Consider the following 17,387-nt stretch of genomic DNA (forward strand, 5'->3'; position numbering starts at 1 on the left):
ACTTTTGATTGAATGAATAGAGAAGTCAAGTAGAATAAAGTCATAATTTAGTCAACGTACGAATTATGCAACATGCTTGAGGACTCGATCAACACCAAGTATTCAGGACTCGGTCAATGCATATATCAAGTACCAACCAATCCAACTTCTTGGCTTGTTGAACACACTTGACACATTGAGTTTCCGACCTCCAAATCACTAACCTCCTGAGTTTCCAACTTCCCAAACTATCAATATGTGAAATGACACAGCGAACGAAAGGATATAATAAGTGAAAGAACATACTAATTATTACAACACCCATTAATGAAATATATTCTTTGGCTTTCTTTTAAAGAGATATGGACTTTAGACTTCTTTCCTTATATAAAATAGGGGCGGAAAACTTTGAAGAAGATTGATTACTATCTCATATGTTCTATTATCTAATGTACTTTATTGTATTTTTTATCACTTTTTCGCTTTGTATTAATTTTTGGGCTTGTTGATGACTTAGGCATTAGAGGAATTTTATCAGGGTAACTCCAAGTGAGCTCTATAATGTATGTTACTCTCTTCAAAAATCTATCATATCTCGTCTAAAATTGATTTAAAAGAAGTTGATTAGACTTGATGAAATTTAGTAAAAATATGTTATGTAGACTTTAATCCATCCTCGTTCTCGAATCGGAACAATGTATTTAATATTTTATTATGTTAAGTTGTGTAAAAATTTGAGGAAAGGCATATAGAATTTATAATGTTATAATTTGATGAGGTCAAATATGAGTGATATTTGGATATTAGATGGGTATATTAAAGTGATATTAGAGGGAGGTTTAGAAGGATCGATTACTATTTTATATGTTCAATTATTTCATGTAGTTTACTTTTGTTATGTATCATTATTAAAAAATGATAAATTATCTCATGTACGAAAGTTTTGACCACCAGGGTAAATCGGGAAGCACATACGACGGTCAATTCAGATGCCCAACATTGATATGCATCGCTATTAAGATTCGAATCTTAGATGTTGATTATCCATTGGAGGGTATGCTTCGGGGTAATTTACCTGAATACTTGACTATTAAAATTGTGATATATAAGATTTTAGTTGATTAAAAGGAGATCCAATTAATTAGTGAATTGAATAAATTAAAAAGGCACTATAAATACCAGTAAAATATAAAAATGCATTAAATTAAATTTAAAAAATAAAAATAATAAAGAATTATTTATACAAATAAAAAAAATAAAAAATATAGAGCCATGAAACTATTTATGCAACAAAACTTTTACATTGGCTTTCTTTAGTACAACTGTTAATCTAAAACTCCAAAATGGCATGGAATTATATTTGAAGTGTTCAATTTTTTAGATAAAAAATAATAATCTGCCAGTTTTTTTTTTCCTATTTTTGATATTAAAATTATATTCAAATTGAATTTATATTTATTTGATGCGGACGGGCAGCCCAAAATTCTGGAATACTCTTATTTCACCGCCCAGCCCAGCTGTCACCACCACAAGCCCCCACGCGTTCGTTTGCTCGGCGGCGGCGGCGGCGCCGCCACCGCCGGCCGATCCCTTGGCCTTCGAGGGAGCCGACGACGCGGCGACGGATTCCGAGGGATGCGACGACACGGAAGTGTCCTCCTGCGCCGAAGCAGAGCCGCCGTCGACCGCCGAGGGCGAGAGCGACCCGCCGGCGCCGCTCCGCCCGGTCTCGTCCAAGCTCGACAGCGACTGCTCCGAGCCGCTCTTCTTCGGGAGCGGCGGCAGCGAGCTGGAGCTCCGGCCACTGTCCTGGTCGAGCGACGCTTCCGTCGACCTCTGCGAGTCGGTGGCCGCCAGCGGCGGCTGCTCGGCGGCCGACGGCATCTGGGACAGGGGAGCGCAGGTGCTCCCGGCGCTCGGCCACGGCACCGCCACCGACACGTCCTTGCAGAAGAAGTGCTCGTGGGAGCGCGTCGTGCTCTTGCCCTTCGCCGCCGCCGCCCCCGCCGCCTCCCGCTTCCACACGTACACGTGCGAGTCCTCGCTCGCGCACACCACGTACCGGCCGTCCACCGTGTACCACGCCGAGATCTGGCTGCTCGTGTTCCGGAATCCTGCAACCCACGAAACAAGATTCCAACCGTCGAAACAGAATCTAACCGTCGGAGAATTTTCATTTTGCCCCTACACTTGTCCACAATTCATTCTACCCCCTATAACTCCAAATATCACATGTTGCCCCACGACTTGCAAAAATTAGTTAAGTTAAAGTTTATACCTCTAAATTTATGAATCCTCTTCTGATCTTCAAACACTCTAACCTGTGAATCAGCTGAAGTAATCATCACTTCAGATGGATTGTCCGGAGCAAACTGTTCAAATTCAAAAACAAAAAAAAAAAAAGAAGGAAGAAAACTCATCATTTACGAGAACATATATAAACTCAACATTAGAAAGAACAGAACAAGACACTTAACTTGAAAACCAGTGATCTTTGGAGGCTGCTTCTTCTTCTTCTTGTTCTTTATTTCAATCTGGCCTTCTTGAGAAAGCTTACGATCTACCGCACAACAAGGAACACAAGTCAACAACATCATTTTGATCAGCATGAAAATTTAAGAAAATATGGAGAATAGTTCAACCAGTGATCTTGTAGATCCTGCAATTCCCTTTGTGTGATCCAATCAGAGCACCCTTCAATATGATGAACTAGAAGTTAATTTATGAAAAGAAAAAAATGAACTAAATTTTTTTTGCTTGTTTGTACCTGACCATCAGGAGTGTAGCAGGCAGCAGTGACCATTTCATGGAGATCAGTCCAGTCCACCACCTGCCTCTCCGGTACACTCCAAACCCTGACCTTGGCATCGAGCGAGCCACTGATGAAGTAGCCGTCATCAACTGGATTGAACTGGATGCATGTCACTGCGCAGATTGCATGCACACCATGAACTGAGTTATCAGAAATCAATGGAGCTGGCGATCAACAAGGACTCTGTTTTGCTTTGTCGCCTTACCGTAATCGTTGTGCGCGAAGAGTTTGAGGCAGGTTTTGGTTTCGATGTTCCATAATCTCACTGTTTTGTCCATCGACGACGATAACAGATGCTGGAAATGCAGGAGTGGTCTGAGATCTTGATGCGGATTAAGAAGTGGAATGAAAGATTGGGGTTTGGTGTGTGTGGACCTGAGATTTGGACCAGGAGAGATCGAGGACGTCTTCCTTGTGGCCTTCGAAGGAGCAGAGCGGCTTGTCGGAGAGGGAGAAGATGACCTCTGGCAAGACGATGTAGTCGGGGAGCGTTCTCTTCACGCTCTTGGTCCTCTTAGTCGTCTTCTTCGTCGACGGCGGCCGGCCGAGGGCGGGGGACGAGCGTTGGGAGCGGGATTCTTGCCGCCGGAGAGGCGACGAGAAGATGTCGCATTCCTGGACCTGCCAGACCTGCACCACGGTGTCTTCGCCGGCGCTGGCGAGGTAGTGGCCGTCCCAGCTGAACTTAATGGTCCATATCGAGCCCTGGTGAGCGTGGATCTCTTGGCTCATGTAGAGACCTGTGAGCTCCTTGTTTGACTTGCCGTACTTTCCTACCTTCATCAGTTCCGATGAGGAGGAGTTCTCGCCGGTGGAGGTGGCGGAGGTAGCGGAGGTAGCGGAGGAGGCGGACTTCGCCGAGGTAGCGCAGCCTTTCTCTTTTTCGGAGATGAGGCCGACCGTGCTGGCGACGGACTTGATGTTCTTGAGCCAGCCTCCGCCTTTCTTTCCTTTCCCTGATTTTGGGGGCTTGTTGCCTCCGGCGACGGCCTTGTTGCTACTCTTCTCGCCGCCGCCGATCTTCACCCGCCGCATGAGCTCCTTGACGATCGGCGAGTGGCCAAAGAAGCGCTCGAACTCCTCCATCACCGGAAGATTCAATCGTCCCTTGGCCTCGTCCTTGCTCGCATCTGCAATCTCCTTTCCATCATCCACGTTCTTGTTCTCATCGGTGACGGTGCCTCCTCCTCCATCCTCCCCTTCGATGGTGTCCCGCAGGATGCAAAGCGCCGGCGGCGCGGACGCAGTGCGAAACAGGGTAGGATGTGGCACAGCCACCGCCAACGCCGTGTCGGACCTGCATCTGGACAGGGCCGGTTGTTCTGTCGCAGAACACGGGGCAGGGGAGGGCGCCGGTGGCGTGGCTGCCGGAGGAGACTGCGGCAAGGGAGGCAGCGGCGCGGTAGGTGCATCGACGGCTGGCTTCCGGATGCTGCTGCGAAGGCGCAGGGTGGCTGCTGCTAGATTCTTGTTGCTAGCTAAACCGATGCCCTGGAGGAGACGCCGGCGGCGCTCCTTGATCGGCATCTGCTCGTCCATCCACACGTCATAATCGAAGCCACCACCAGCGGGTTTCTTCCGGTCACCTCCCACGTCGTGGTCGTCTCGGTGCTCGGCGAGGAACTCCTCGCGCGAGAAGGTGGCGCACCGCAAGTCGCCGGTAGGGCAGACGGCCGAGGAGAAGGACATGCGGACGTCGTCGAACTCGTCGTCGTCGGAGTCTGAGGGGAGATCGAGGCAAAAGGAGACCCTCGAGGGGACGCGGTCGAACGACTCGAAGAAGCATTCCTCATCTTCCTCGTCGTCTTCTTCTTCCTCCCCTTCCTCCTCTGTTTCATGCTTAGCCGCCGCTTCTTCCTTCTCCTCCGCCTCGTTTTGGCGGTGGTTCCCGGGCTTCACCGGCGAGGGCATCGTCATGGAAGTGGAAGGGAGAGAGTGAGTGAGAGAGAGAGAGGAGAGATAGGGGAGGCAATAAGACAAGGGATCGGAAGTCCATGGAGGGCGGGCGCCATGGGAGGGCGAGAGAACACATCGGGCAAGTTCTCGGCCCTCCTGCTTCGCCCTATGGACGGTCGGATCTCACTGGTGGAGACAAGCCAACGACCAAGATGACCCTCGAGTGACTGGGCATTCAAAAACCATCCCTTTGTAATAATTATAAAATTATTATTATTATAAATATATAATAATTATGAGATTTTAGTTGCTATTCAATTATAATAATTATAAATTTATAATAATTATAATAATATATAATAAGAACATATGCCGAGAATGCTATCCTGCGCGACACACCCATGTGCGATCCGTGCGAGACGCCTTGACCCATTGCCGCTGCCACTGCCCCATCTAACTACCACCGATCGCTGCTTCGGCCGCGATCGACGCGCCGCTTGTCGGTGCTTTGTCTGAAGGTGGATTTCGACCAGATAGTGGTTCGGAATCTGACGAATTTGGTCGAAAACATGGCCGATCACGATCGACAGTGGCGTGCACCACTGTTGATCGCGATCAGGCCTATTTTTGGCCAAATCGTGGTCGGCAGTGGCCGCGCCACTGCCGACCCTGTTTTCGATCGAATTACGTCGGATTCCATCCACTATCTGATCGAAATTTGATGTCGGACAAAGCGCCGACGAGCAGTGCGTCAATCATGCCCGAGGCGAGGGTCGGTGGTAGTCGGACGATGCGGTGAGGACTGCGACAACGACGGTGGATCGCGAATGTTGTGCACGGGTCACGGATTCTTCATTGCGCAACATGGTATTTCTATAATGAAATGCCCTTTTAGTAACTTTACTTAATATATTCTCTCTCATAGAGGTTCCCCTTCCCTTCTAAGTAAACATAGTTTTACATTTTCTCCCTGATTTCCTCTCCTCCCCGAAGTAAACACAATCATCATGTAACATCATTGCTAATAATCATTCAGATAAAGGCAGATTAAGAATCACGTGACTCCACTCCTTTTTCACGTTGCCACTTGGCTGACGAAGCACGACCGGTTACCTCCAGTCGTCCGTCGCCGTGAAGTCACCCTTAACCTGCAGCAGCCAGTTACTTAAGCTTACACAAACTCAATAATTTCACCTTCTTTTATACCCGAGCGCAGATTTAATAAAATCGTCTGTCCCATCTCCTCAAAGCGAGGGTATCGGAGATTCTCGAGAACTCCGGTGCTGACTTTGACGACTCCAACTGTTCTCATCTCCTTTATTTCTTCCACCTCCAATCGAAGACGCCGCCTTTCTCTTTCTCTCTCTTAGCCTCTCCGCCCTCGAATCTAGGGTTTTCCTTCCTCTTCGCCGCCGCTGTCGCCGTCGCCGTCTGCTTCACCGTCGTCTTAGCCTCGTCTCTCTCTTCCACTTCCTTCTCCTCGTCTGCTGCGTCCGTAGGCCAGCAGCCGCCTCCGCTCGTGGGTCGTTTCGGTTCCTCTCGCGTCTAGTTGAGGAAGTTGTTTTAATACCTCTGAGCTGTCTTCGTAAGCTAGGTCGGAGATGTTCTGGCGAATCCCCAACCTTCCCGCTTCGTCCCCGGTGAATAGCTCTCCGCCGTTGATCTAGATTCATCCTCCTCCTTTCTTGCTCTTTTTTGTTATCGTAGCTGCTGCCGATTAATTTGATGGTGTTTTACTTAAGTTTTTGCGTGTTTGTTTGTAGGTTTTGACTCTTCTTTTAACTCGTAAGTTTTTCGACTTTTATATGCTTTCTTGTCTAATCGTACGATTTTTTGGGTCTAATTAGTACTTTTGTAGGCATTATGCCACGTAACAAGCTCTAAGTGCTTTGGAATTGGTGCAGTATTTGTGTGCTGATATGGATACGTGTGTTTGATCTTCTCTTTTCTACTTTTTGTTATTATCTTTTTTCTTGGAATGGAGCATCAATGTAGCAACTTCAGGTTCATATGAATTGCCGTGTTTACTTGAAAGGATTTCATCTGCTAGATGAACAGATTGTTTCTTCCTGTTGATAACAAACGATGAAGCTCTGCGTTTGAAACACTAGAGCCATAAACTAGCGGTATCAGTGGGCTTATCAGACTGTTTGCTGGTTGAGCCTGTTGGGAAATTTAGCATCATTATGTTATTTTTTTTTTCAATATCATGCCAATTCAAGTTGATTCACAGGCTTACTTTTATCTTACGCCCATCTATGCAGGTGGAGTTAATCTTGGATAAGGAAAATTTCACTTTAGAAGAACTTCTGGACGAAGAAGAGATAATTCAAGAATGCAAAGCTCTTAACTCGCGACTTATTAATTTGTAATATTTCTTTTGAGCAGAAATTGTTAAGCTGGTCTATTGTACTTTGTAACAAAGGAATCTGCTCACTTTTCACTCTTGATTTTCTCTATTAGCTGCATTACATAATTGTGAGGGACTCACAGACCGACATTAGCTTTGTTTTAGCTACATTTTAGCTTCATATATACTGTAGTAAATGTTTTTACCATTATTTTCTGAAGTCAAATTTGGAGGAAAAAATAATACGTGTAACATGTACTCTTATGACAGTATTTGAATATTACTATGCAATTTTCTAGTTTGAGTCACCTATATGATGAAATCACAATCTGCTTCTACTATGTTTCTTTTAACACGAGAACTAGTCTCCTTTGCCATCCATGTTAGTTTACTCGGTGAAATTCATTTGCTTTCAGTCTTAGAGATCGAGCTCAGGTAGAACAATTACTTCGATATATCATTGAAGATGCTCCTGGTGATGCTGACAATATACGGACCTTTAAGTACGTTCCTTTGTGATTACTCATATTTTTCAGCTACTTTATGGGAAACAAAATCATTTTCCCTTTCTCTGTTCTGAAGCTCATGGGTTATTTGGATTTCACTTTGTTATTTGAATGAAATAGGTTCCCTTTTGTTGCTTGTGAGATATTTACTTGTGAAATTGATGTCATTCTTAAAACCTTGGTGGAGGATGAAGATGTAAGGCACTAAACTCGGATGCAATTGCCCACTTTTGCACAAATATTTGTTGATTATTTGCTTGAAATTCTTTATTTCCTTTTTCTTTTTTTTTCTTAATGCAGTTGATGAACATGTTATTCTCCTTTCTTGAACCAAATCGCACACACAGTTCAACATTGGCTGGATATTTTAGCAAGGTTATGATCCATTCTTCTTAGAATATTAGCTTCTAATGGATTAATTTGATTAGCTTTCTAATTGTTCTTTTAATTTTTACTAGGTTGTGGTGTGCCTAATGTTAAGGAAAACAAATTCACTTATGACATATGTTCAAGTAAGTTTTTCTTTACTGCTTTATCTGGAAAGTTTATTAAGAAAATGATTGGAGGATTAGCATTCTAGGGTTCAAGTCGATGGGTGGCCTTGAGTAATCATAGTTTCACCTGGCACAATAACTTTTTTTCTTTTTCTTCTTGTGGTTGTGATACTAAGTCTTTCTCTTTTTTTTCGTCAACGGTCAACTTTATCTGTATTTTTGTGTTTCATAGGTGGTTCTTACTAGCCAATATATATATATATATATATATTTAGGTTTCAATCTTGATTTTAGTATATTTATCCTTAAAAAGTTTGAATTAGGAAGTATTGCTTTTGAGAGGTTTTCTGGGTTACTTTGCAACCCCTTTTCAGATGCTATGTGATATTTTATGTTGTTTCTTTAAACTTACAATGTGGAGTACTTTCTTTGCATCAGACCCATGGCACCGTTTTCAACCAGTTGGCCGATTTGATAGGAATAACATCAATCAGGGAGGTTTGTACTTCATTGTATGCCATTTTTCTTTTCATTTTATAGTGACTTTTGACATACAACTATATGTGTCTTTCTTGAATTGGTTGTCTGTGTGCTTGTTCTATTATTATATCTAATTAACAAAAGGCTTCCACTTTGATTCCCTTTATATTGATATGCCATTTAAAAGAATAAATGTGTTCTTTGTTATTTGATGTTATATTATCTTGGTGATGCCTTATTTCTTTCCATATTGTTACTTTTTCGTGTAACTATTGTCTAATCAAATTCATGCCTTTTGTTTTACTTTGATCAGATCTTGATTCGTCTTGTTGGTGCTGATGATCATACAAATCCGAACTATGTGAATATCATGCAGTGGTTGTCCGATACCAATCTTCTTGATATGATTGTGGATAAATTAAGTCCATCTGTGAGTTCCTCAATATGCATTCTTTTATGTTTTAAGAATCGTTACATAACTCTCACATAGTTTATCAGAAGTCAGAGCCGGATCAACTTGGTTGGTCTCACCTGAATTGGAACCAGTCTGCTGGTTGGTTTTGTTCTATTACAGGTCTAAAAAAATTCCCAAAAGCCATTGAGACATACTTGATTTGGTTGACCCAACAAAGTTTGCATTGACCCACATGAGTTTCTCAACTTTGCTAGACCAATATTCTTTTTGTAGGGCTTAGATGGGAAGTCAGAAATGTCTTGAAATTGTGATAATTGGAGAGTTATAATTATAATTTTAAATTCCCGTTGGCCTTCCTATCTTTGCTCTTTGTTCCTGTAGTCCCTGCTTGCCTACTATTCCTATTGCCAAACTACACATGCTGATTCCTCGCATTGTTTTAAACTTGGCCATCTCCTTCAATTTCTTTGTTTTGATTATGGTATAAGGTAGGTCATTGTTATACCTGAGTATTGTCACATTCTTTTATTGCATTCTGGGCAATTGTCTGTTGTGTTAAAAATATCTGGCATATGTTTCAATGAATCTTCATTGATTTGCATCTTTAAATTTAACAGCATTCAACTGAAGTTAATGCCAATGCGGCTGAGGTTTTAATGGCCATTATTCGAAATACTCCATCAGCTTTAGCAGCCAAACTTTCCAGCCAAAGGTGATTGCCTGTCCGTTCCCTCTTCCAAAGACATGGTTGATTAGATGTATTATCGTTATTGATCTTGTTCTTTTCTTTATTTCCATCCTACGCTGGTTTTCAGCTTTATCACCAGGATATTTGGCCATGCATTGGAAAATTCTTCATCAAGATCTGCTCTTATTCACTCTCTATCTGTGTGCATTGCGTTGCTTGATCCTAAAAGGTCTGCATCTGCAGCATCTATTAATTGCATCAGGAATCAGCATTTATATGTGCCATTCAGTGATGTTGATCCCACGGCCCTTCATGCCATGTTGACACATTTGAGTATGTTGATAAGTTCTCTATTTCATTTCTTTTTTGTCAAAGCAGTTACAATACAATTAAGGAATCATTATATAGGCTTGTCCTAGGGGGTATTGAGGAATGACTTGTGATGTACAGATACTTCATTGCCTTATTTTGCTGATGAGATGAATTTTCAGACGAGATGTCTTTTTTCCTTAAAAAAAAGAAATGAGTTGAGTTTTGTTCATGACTATGTGTAGCTACATCAATCTAACTTGAATTATTATACTATATGGTAACCAGCACATATTAATTATTCATATTTTGTAGTTACTTAATAGAATTAAATTGAATATTTATATATATTTATGTATTGCCTTAAATGAAACATGCATTTGTTTCATATCATATATCAAGAGGTTTAATATGTATTTACACAAGTTGATTCATTCATTTGATTAAATTTCTATTTCATTATAACCTGTTATTGGAGAGTAATTAGGTGTATCGCTAGTAAAGGATAAAATGAGAGAAATAGACAACCAATAGATTTTCCAATTCGAAGAGTGGAATTGGTTACAGTGGAAGGTGTTAGGGGAACAATATGACCATAAAAAGATATAATTGTCTAAAAAATGATTTAATTGACTTGATTATTACTAACAAATAGCTTCACATGCACCTCGGTTGAGGGATAAAGTTCATGTTGATGACTCCAAATATTTGGGACAAATTCAGCTTTCTAATGCACCTCATGTTATCATTCATACCCATAAGTATAGATAGTATTGGCACTTTGTAACATGTTATAAGATACAATAGCTTATTATGTTCGAAAAACCTTATTCTAGGTTATCTGGTGTGCATGAGTTTATAGAAATAGATCCTTTTTAAATACACTGGAGAAAATTGAATATTTTAGCCGTTAAGACCTATTTCATATTGTTTCATACAATATTGTATTGAATGCCTTTAGATCCATTGGTTCTTCTATATGGATGTGTTTGTGCTTCTACCTGACTATTTACTGATATGGTGGAAGTTTTTTGTTGGCAAGAAGTTTGACTATTAAATATACCCACAATGGGGTCTGCTACACATAATTTAGGTCTTTTTTATTTTTACTATACTAGTAGGCTTCTCTAGTTCCTGTAGCTGGTTCCAACTGTCTAAAGATTGGTAGATTTGGATGAAAAAAAAGCAAGAGGATTATATGTGGAACACCCTATTGATACATATTGGAATAATATTACTATGATGGTGATGTGGCTGCATACTGTCTATTATGTGATGATTCCAGCCCCGATATGACCCAATAGCAAGAACTATATCTTGCATTAATTTTCTTTAAAAATCCATCAGACAGAGTAGTAATTTTTTCATCACAATTCTTGAATACTCACCATTTTCTTTATTTTGAGACAACTTAATATGCCGCTACCACCTGCACAAGTGAAGGAATTGTTGCTGTACTAATTTGTTCTGGTGTTTTTTTCTCTTTTGTTTTGTCCTTAAGTGCTCTTTGTCTACTTAGAGTTTTGTATTATCTGGTGGAGCATTCAGCTGTAGATATTCTTTCTTGTATATGCTTTCTGCATTCTGTATTTGACTATTTAGCTGCTGAAAGCAAGTTGAATTGTGGCACTGACTGGAGAAATTTCTGGACCATAATCAATGCTCATTTTTGACCAGTTTCTTTGAATTTTTTTGTTTGATTTCTTTTTTTATGTGGCTTTAGTAATCTCTTTTGCAAGTGTCTTGATCTAAGGTTTTAGCACATTTGAGGATTTACCCATGCTCTTCCCATAATCTTTGATTTCACTTTTATCATCTTGTTTATGCTGTCAGTACTGAAAATTTTCATCCTTATTTTATGCAGATGACTTACTTCAATTTTTAAATGTATCATCCGAGATTAATACTCTTCAAACAACATATGGTGAACTGCAACCTCCACTTGGGAAGCATCGTCTTAAAGTATGTACATGTTGGAGCAGATTTCTTGATTGATTTATGACGGGTAAAATTTGGAGCATATTTGCTCTAATTGTTAATTGATCATAGGAAATGGTTGGTCATGAGTTTTTTTGAGAATTATTTTCGTGAAACTGAAACAAAATTTTCTGTTAGTTTATACACTAGTGTATCAACTACATTGTATCTCATGTGCTAGTCGAAAACATATTTTGTGTTCATCCAGGATGATTCTTATTGATGGATGCTTCACATGTCTTTGATGTTGGTAATTACAAGCATCTCTTATCTCTCTTTCCCATCTGAGACTTTTGGTTTGAATTCTCAGGTAGTGGAGTTCATTGCGGTATTACTGGAAGTTGGTGGTGAAGCTGCTGAGAAGGAATTGATTAAATCTAGTGCCATCCAGATAATCCTAGATCTATTTTTTAAGTAAGCTACATTTTTGCAGTTGTGGGCCTTGTTGTATGCATTGGTTGTGCAATGTCGCTAATATGAGAATATTACAGGTATCCCTTCAACAACTCACTACATCATCATGTGGAGAATTTGGTGATTTGTTGCCTTGAAAGCAAGAACACTGTGGTTGTTGATTATCTCTTTTGTGAATGTAGTATCATCACTAAATTTCTACAGATGGATAAAAATCCTTTTCTTTCCACTGAATCAAGTGTGGTAAGTATTTTATATGTTAAGAAATTTGGTTGTTCATGTTGCTGTGTATTAAGTTTCTTCCTCAATTTGGCTTTGTAGACAACTGTGCCAGCCTCTGGAAGAAAACCAATTCGGGCTGGTAACATTGGACATATAACAAGAATTTGTAACAGACTCGTCCAACTTGGAACAAGCAATGACCATATTCGGTCTTACCTACAGGTAAGTTGGTTATTGAGATACTGGTGTATAAGTTAAAACTTTTATCTAAGCCTATCAATTTATTTCATAGATACGATACAAAATTGTCTGCATCAGTTGTTTTGACTTATGCAGCATGTCAGGCTGAGATTCCACTTTGCTTTCTGTTGGAAGATACATTTGAATGGATTGAATTTATTCTTAGCCTGCCTATAGCTTTTAAATGGGTCTCAATTTTTATTATTTGATCAAGGATTAACACATCAGTTCTGACTCAATGCAGTTCGGTTGACATGTCCTTGTATTAGTCATTTAAGCCAAAAACTTCACTAACTTAACCATGTCTTGGTGCATTTAGCATGTGTGGATGTGCTACATGTCTTGGTATGTTTTGGAAGCTGTAAGAATTGCTAATCAGATTCATCTCGAAAAGTCTGTTTCAAACCATTGAGTAATGTGATCAACTCCCCTCCCTAATTAATCAGGCACACTATTTGGTAAATTAAATTTCAATTTGAGGCATTTGGTTTAGTCATGCAACAAGAGGTCCTCTCCTTACAATTAGGGTGTGTTTGGTTCAAGGTTATCATATATGACTTTGGTTATGTGATTACCAGGTAATCACATATCTAGGTTATAAGGAAAGTGACTTGGCGGACATCGATGATAACTCGGGAATTGTTGATAACCTGAACCAAAGTTGATAACCTTGGACAGATAACCAAGGTTATCGACGATAACCCCCAACCAAATGCCCCCTTAAGGTCTTGGCATTTCATTGCACTTCTAAGGAAGTTTAACTAAAACCCCCAGGCTTCTTTATCTTAACTCTATTTGCGGTGCCTTCACTTGGATTAAAAGAACAGATCAAGCTGGTGAATAATGTTTAACATATCATGCTGATCATATTTTTGCTATACTTTAGAAATAAACAAATCAGAATTGCCAATTATCTTTGATCATAGCAGGATTATCTTTCTAACCTCCCTCTAGTTCAATTTCCCTCTTATACAAATAGTTCGTTGTTACCAGATGTGATGGATACTTAGAATCCCGGGCCTTTTCTCATGTATAAACTCATCATAATCATTGTTTATAGTGTAATCGGTATTGTTCTCGTAATTAAGTGGATGAAATTTACTGAAGCTGCATAGTTGAAGAAAGTTATAATGTATTAATTGAAGTAAAAGTTTTCATATGGTTTGATGTAAGTTTTGAGGCTTTTAATGGTGCTGTGGCTTTATGCCTAGAATCAAGGATATACTGGATCCTGGGGTTCATGGCTAGATTGGAACAGTGGCTTCATGAGGGGTCATCTGAATGCCCGGTAGATGGACAAGCAATTTGGACAGAGTTCTTTTTTCACTTTTATGTTTCACATAAATTAATTGTTGCTTTTCTTTGCCGGACATTTCATATTGTTATATGATTCGAGAGCCTTTGTCATGTATAATCTTCATGCTTGTTACTAACCTTTCCTCCTTGTTTGATCGCTTTTGTAGGAATCAGTTGACTGGGTTGATTGGCAAACAAATGTGCTGCGTGAACGTAATGCAGTAGAGAATGTATATCACTGGGCCTGTGGGTGAGAATCATTAAATGGATATACTTTTCTCATTGAGCGTCCTGAGTGTTAAATTGATTATTGTGTGCTTACATAATTTGTCTCAAGTGAACTTTGAGCTTACACATGTTCACATATAGCACTGACATGAATTAGATTTGAAAAAATTTACATTGTTTTGCTATTAGTTTTATTATTAAATTGAGAGAATTGAATTGTAAAGTTGCAAAGTCTTCTAAAGTCTGTTGCGTGCCGCCATTTTAACTTTCTTCTACATTTCTTTTGTTTATGCAGTCGGCCAACATCTATACACGAAAGGGCAAGAGATAGTGATGATGAACTTCATGTTAGAGATTATGATGTCGCTTTATCAAATAATCCTCTCCAGCCATTTCAATATCGAGTGTATGAGAATGATGACATGGATGAGGTATTCTGTACATTAGATATACTTGACATTTACTGTAGAATAGATATACTTTCACCAATGATTTGTGCAGCTGTACTTTTAGTTTTATTCTAGATATGTCTTTTTTTACTCACTTCCTCTGCATGTTTGAAAATTTGCAGTAGTGTTTGAATAAATGGGTATTGGGTAAATTGTGAGCAAAGTGATGTTCTCCTGAATAATATGCAACGCCTGAAGTTTGGGGTTGTTCCATATATTCTTTTTAACTTGATCTCTATTTTTGTACTTATTAATGAAAGTTCAAATTTGGTAAATATATTTCAAAATCCGCTTGGTAATTGTTTTTTATAAAATTACCCATAAAATTGCTACTAACAGACAATTAACATGGAGAATATGTAGTTAAGAGGGTACATAAACTACACTACACTTTAGTCATTTGTAAATGAAGACATAAAACATACTTTAGTATCACAGTCAAAGTTTCTACAGTGTTACTTGTGTTCATGTACTTTTGTGTGGCCAGAAATATAATAGTTGTAATTCGAGCAACAAATAGGTCGCTCCAGCTCAAAAGTTTCAGCGAAAACAATTGCTGTCTTATTCATGTAACTTCGATCTGGTCAAACTGCAGGATGTATACTTGGATGAAGGATCTAGTGGAGTCGTCATTTCTTCTTTGAGGCTTGGTGGTGATAACCCAAGGTAGATATTTTTTTAAGCATCCCCTTAATTTTTTTTAACGTATGTTTCCAAATTGACTTCTCCATCCTGTATACTGCAGTTGTCTTTTCACCAACTCCAACTGGTTCACTTTTGAGGATGAAAGTTCCATGGAGCCTATGAGCATCACAACACCCGATAAGATGGACGATGCTAATCTAAATGAGACATCAAGTGGCGGCGACAGCAGTGATGATGAGGTGGTGGTTGGAGTTGAGGAGCTTGCGAAGGCTGGGATGCCTGGACACAAGTATTTAGACTCGGATTTCATGTCCCAGGACACTTCTAGTGTAGATCAATCCCTTAATGATCTGTCCACAGACGTGACAAAACTGAATGTCACCGACGATGTGAGCCTTTTCCGGTTGGACACTGCTGAGAATGAGGACCTCTTCAATGAAGAACAGCTACCAGAATGGGTGGGTTGGCGTGAAGCTTCAGACATTCATGTAGATGGATCCACTAATGCTTCAGCTCAGTCAAACACGGTGGTGGATGGCGCTGCAACCACCGCACCTGTTACCACAGCTGGTGCACTAGGTGAAGCCACTGTGCACACGTTAGAATCTGGTGAGTCAGCAAAAGCAGAAGAGACTTCCTCCTCATCATTGTTCGAGGATGCAGAGTTTGTCGGTGTGGATTTTGAGGAAGGGAGATCCACAAATGGTGAGGTTGGCGTAACAAGTAGGAACTTTGTTCTTCAGGTTCCAGAACTGCCCAAGCCCCACGAAGAGGGAACGACTATCAAGTTCAACGACAGTCGTTGGCGCATGGAACCTGAGGTAGGCATTGTTCAGGAGTAGCAATTTAAGTCTAACCGTATTGATCTCACAAAAGGGGTTTCATGTACAGCAGCATTTATTCAGACGTGCATCTGGTAGCAGGTGCACTCTTACTGTTTCATATTATATTTTTTTTTGTCTCCAAACCGGCGAGTTGTTCCGTGTATTATTATTATTATTATTATTATTATTATTGTCTTTGCCCCATGTATAACTGTATTATTATGGTCCTGTTAATCGATGTTAAGTGTATGCTTTTGTATAATTGGAACAACCATCAATATCTAGTTCTGTTGGCATATTCCAGTTTCATTTTGTGCATGATATCATATTTGATCAAGTTTAATTAGAGAAATGTCCGTTGACTAGCGTAGACTTTTGTTATGCATTAAACTGTCGCCTATTCTATCATTTGTACGACTTTCAGCATGTTTTTATGTGCTCTTTAGCCGTCAAAGTGACGTTTTGATAATTTTATATTGATTAAACTAATAAAATAAAATTATCAATGTAAATTTCATAGTTTGAGAGACTAATTTGTGCATGATGATTTTAGCCATTTAATAATTCTTGGATAAAAATTTAAAAGGATTTTTTTTTAATTTTCCAATCATCAAAGGCATATGCCACTATTCTACCGTACATTTTTTTCAAATGATCTTTTATTGTTCAATATTAATATCTTTTATTAAAATTTTCCATCTAATTTTTACATAAAAAAATTTCATAACTATTATAATATAATTTAACTCATTATTATAATAATTAAATAAATTACAATTATTATAATCATTATAATTGTAATAATTTTAAAATCATAATTATTAAAATATTTATAAAATTATAACTACGGTCAAATCGTAATTATTACAATTATAATAATTATTTATAATTAAATCATAATTTTTATAATTATAAATAATTATTATAAAATAATATAATTTTATTATAATATATCAAAGGATATTTATATTATTTTATTTTATAAAGAAAATTGATGACACAAGACATCTAAAAAAATCAAAATTGAACACACCTTTAATAATTTAGATATAAAAATACATACTTTTGATTTTTACTCATAATTCTATTTTATTATGTTTCTAGGAATATATGAAAAAAAATTTATATTCTTAAAATTTTAAAATCATTTCTAGATATTAATA

At 39.1% G+C, this 17,387-nt stretch overlaps 2 protein-coding genes across 2 annotated transcripts; one reads left to right on the forward strand and one right to left on the reverse strand.

Moving 5' to 3' along the window:
• Nucleotides 1–1,434: 1,434 nt before the first annotated feature.
• Nucleotides 1,435–4,708, reverse strand: LOC141812944 (uncharacterized). The gene is made up of 7 exons (XM_074700888.1): nucleotides 3,167–4,708; nucleotides 2,997–3,087; nucleotides 2,747–2,904; nucleotides 2,622–2,673; nucleotides 2,457–2,539; nucleotides 2,258–2,351; nucleotides 1,435–2,093 (listed from the first exon to the last, which is right to left on the reverse strand). Exons 1-7 carry the CDS (start codon nucleotides 4,706–4,708, stop codon nucleotides 1,435–1,437), a joined length of 2,679 nt encoding a protein of 892 aa, XP_074556989.1.
• A 1,343-nt stretch (nucleotides 4,709–6,051) lies between these two features.
• LOC141814078 (uncharacterized) lies at nucleotides 6,052–16,533 on the forward strand. Its single transcript, XM_074702077.1, has 18 exons — nucleotides 6,052–6,327; nucleotides 6,952–7,055; nucleotides 7,454–7,540; nucleotides 7,664–7,739; nucleotides 7,844–7,918; nucleotides 8,002–8,055; nucleotides 8,476–8,535; nucleotides 8,831–8,947; nucleotides 9,550–9,644; nucleotides 9,748–9,953; nucleotides 11,794–11,891; nucleotides 12,217–12,320; nucleotides 12,398–12,563; nucleotides 12,642–12,764; nucleotides 14,246–14,328; nucleotides 14,602–14,737; nucleotides 15,351–15,421; nucleotides 15,501–16,533. Exons 1-18 carry the CDS (start codon nucleotides 6,289–6,291, stop codon nucleotides 16,240–16,242), a joined length of 2,436 nt encoding a protein of 811 aa, XP_074558178.1. The 5' UTR covers nucleotides 6,052–6,288; the 3' UTR covers nucleotides 16,243–16,533.
• Nucleotides 16,534–17,387: the final 854 nt, after the last annotated feature.

Source organism: Curcuma longa, chromosome 20 (genome assembly GCF_044706935.1).
Source record: "Curcuma longa cultivar G26 ecotype Majalengka, Jawa Barat chromosome 20, ITB_CL_G26_1.1, whole genome shotgun sequence".
NCBI classification, from domain to species: Eukaryota; Viridiplantae; Streptophyta; class Magnoliopsida; order Zingiberales; family Zingiberaceae; genus Curcuma; species Curcuma longa.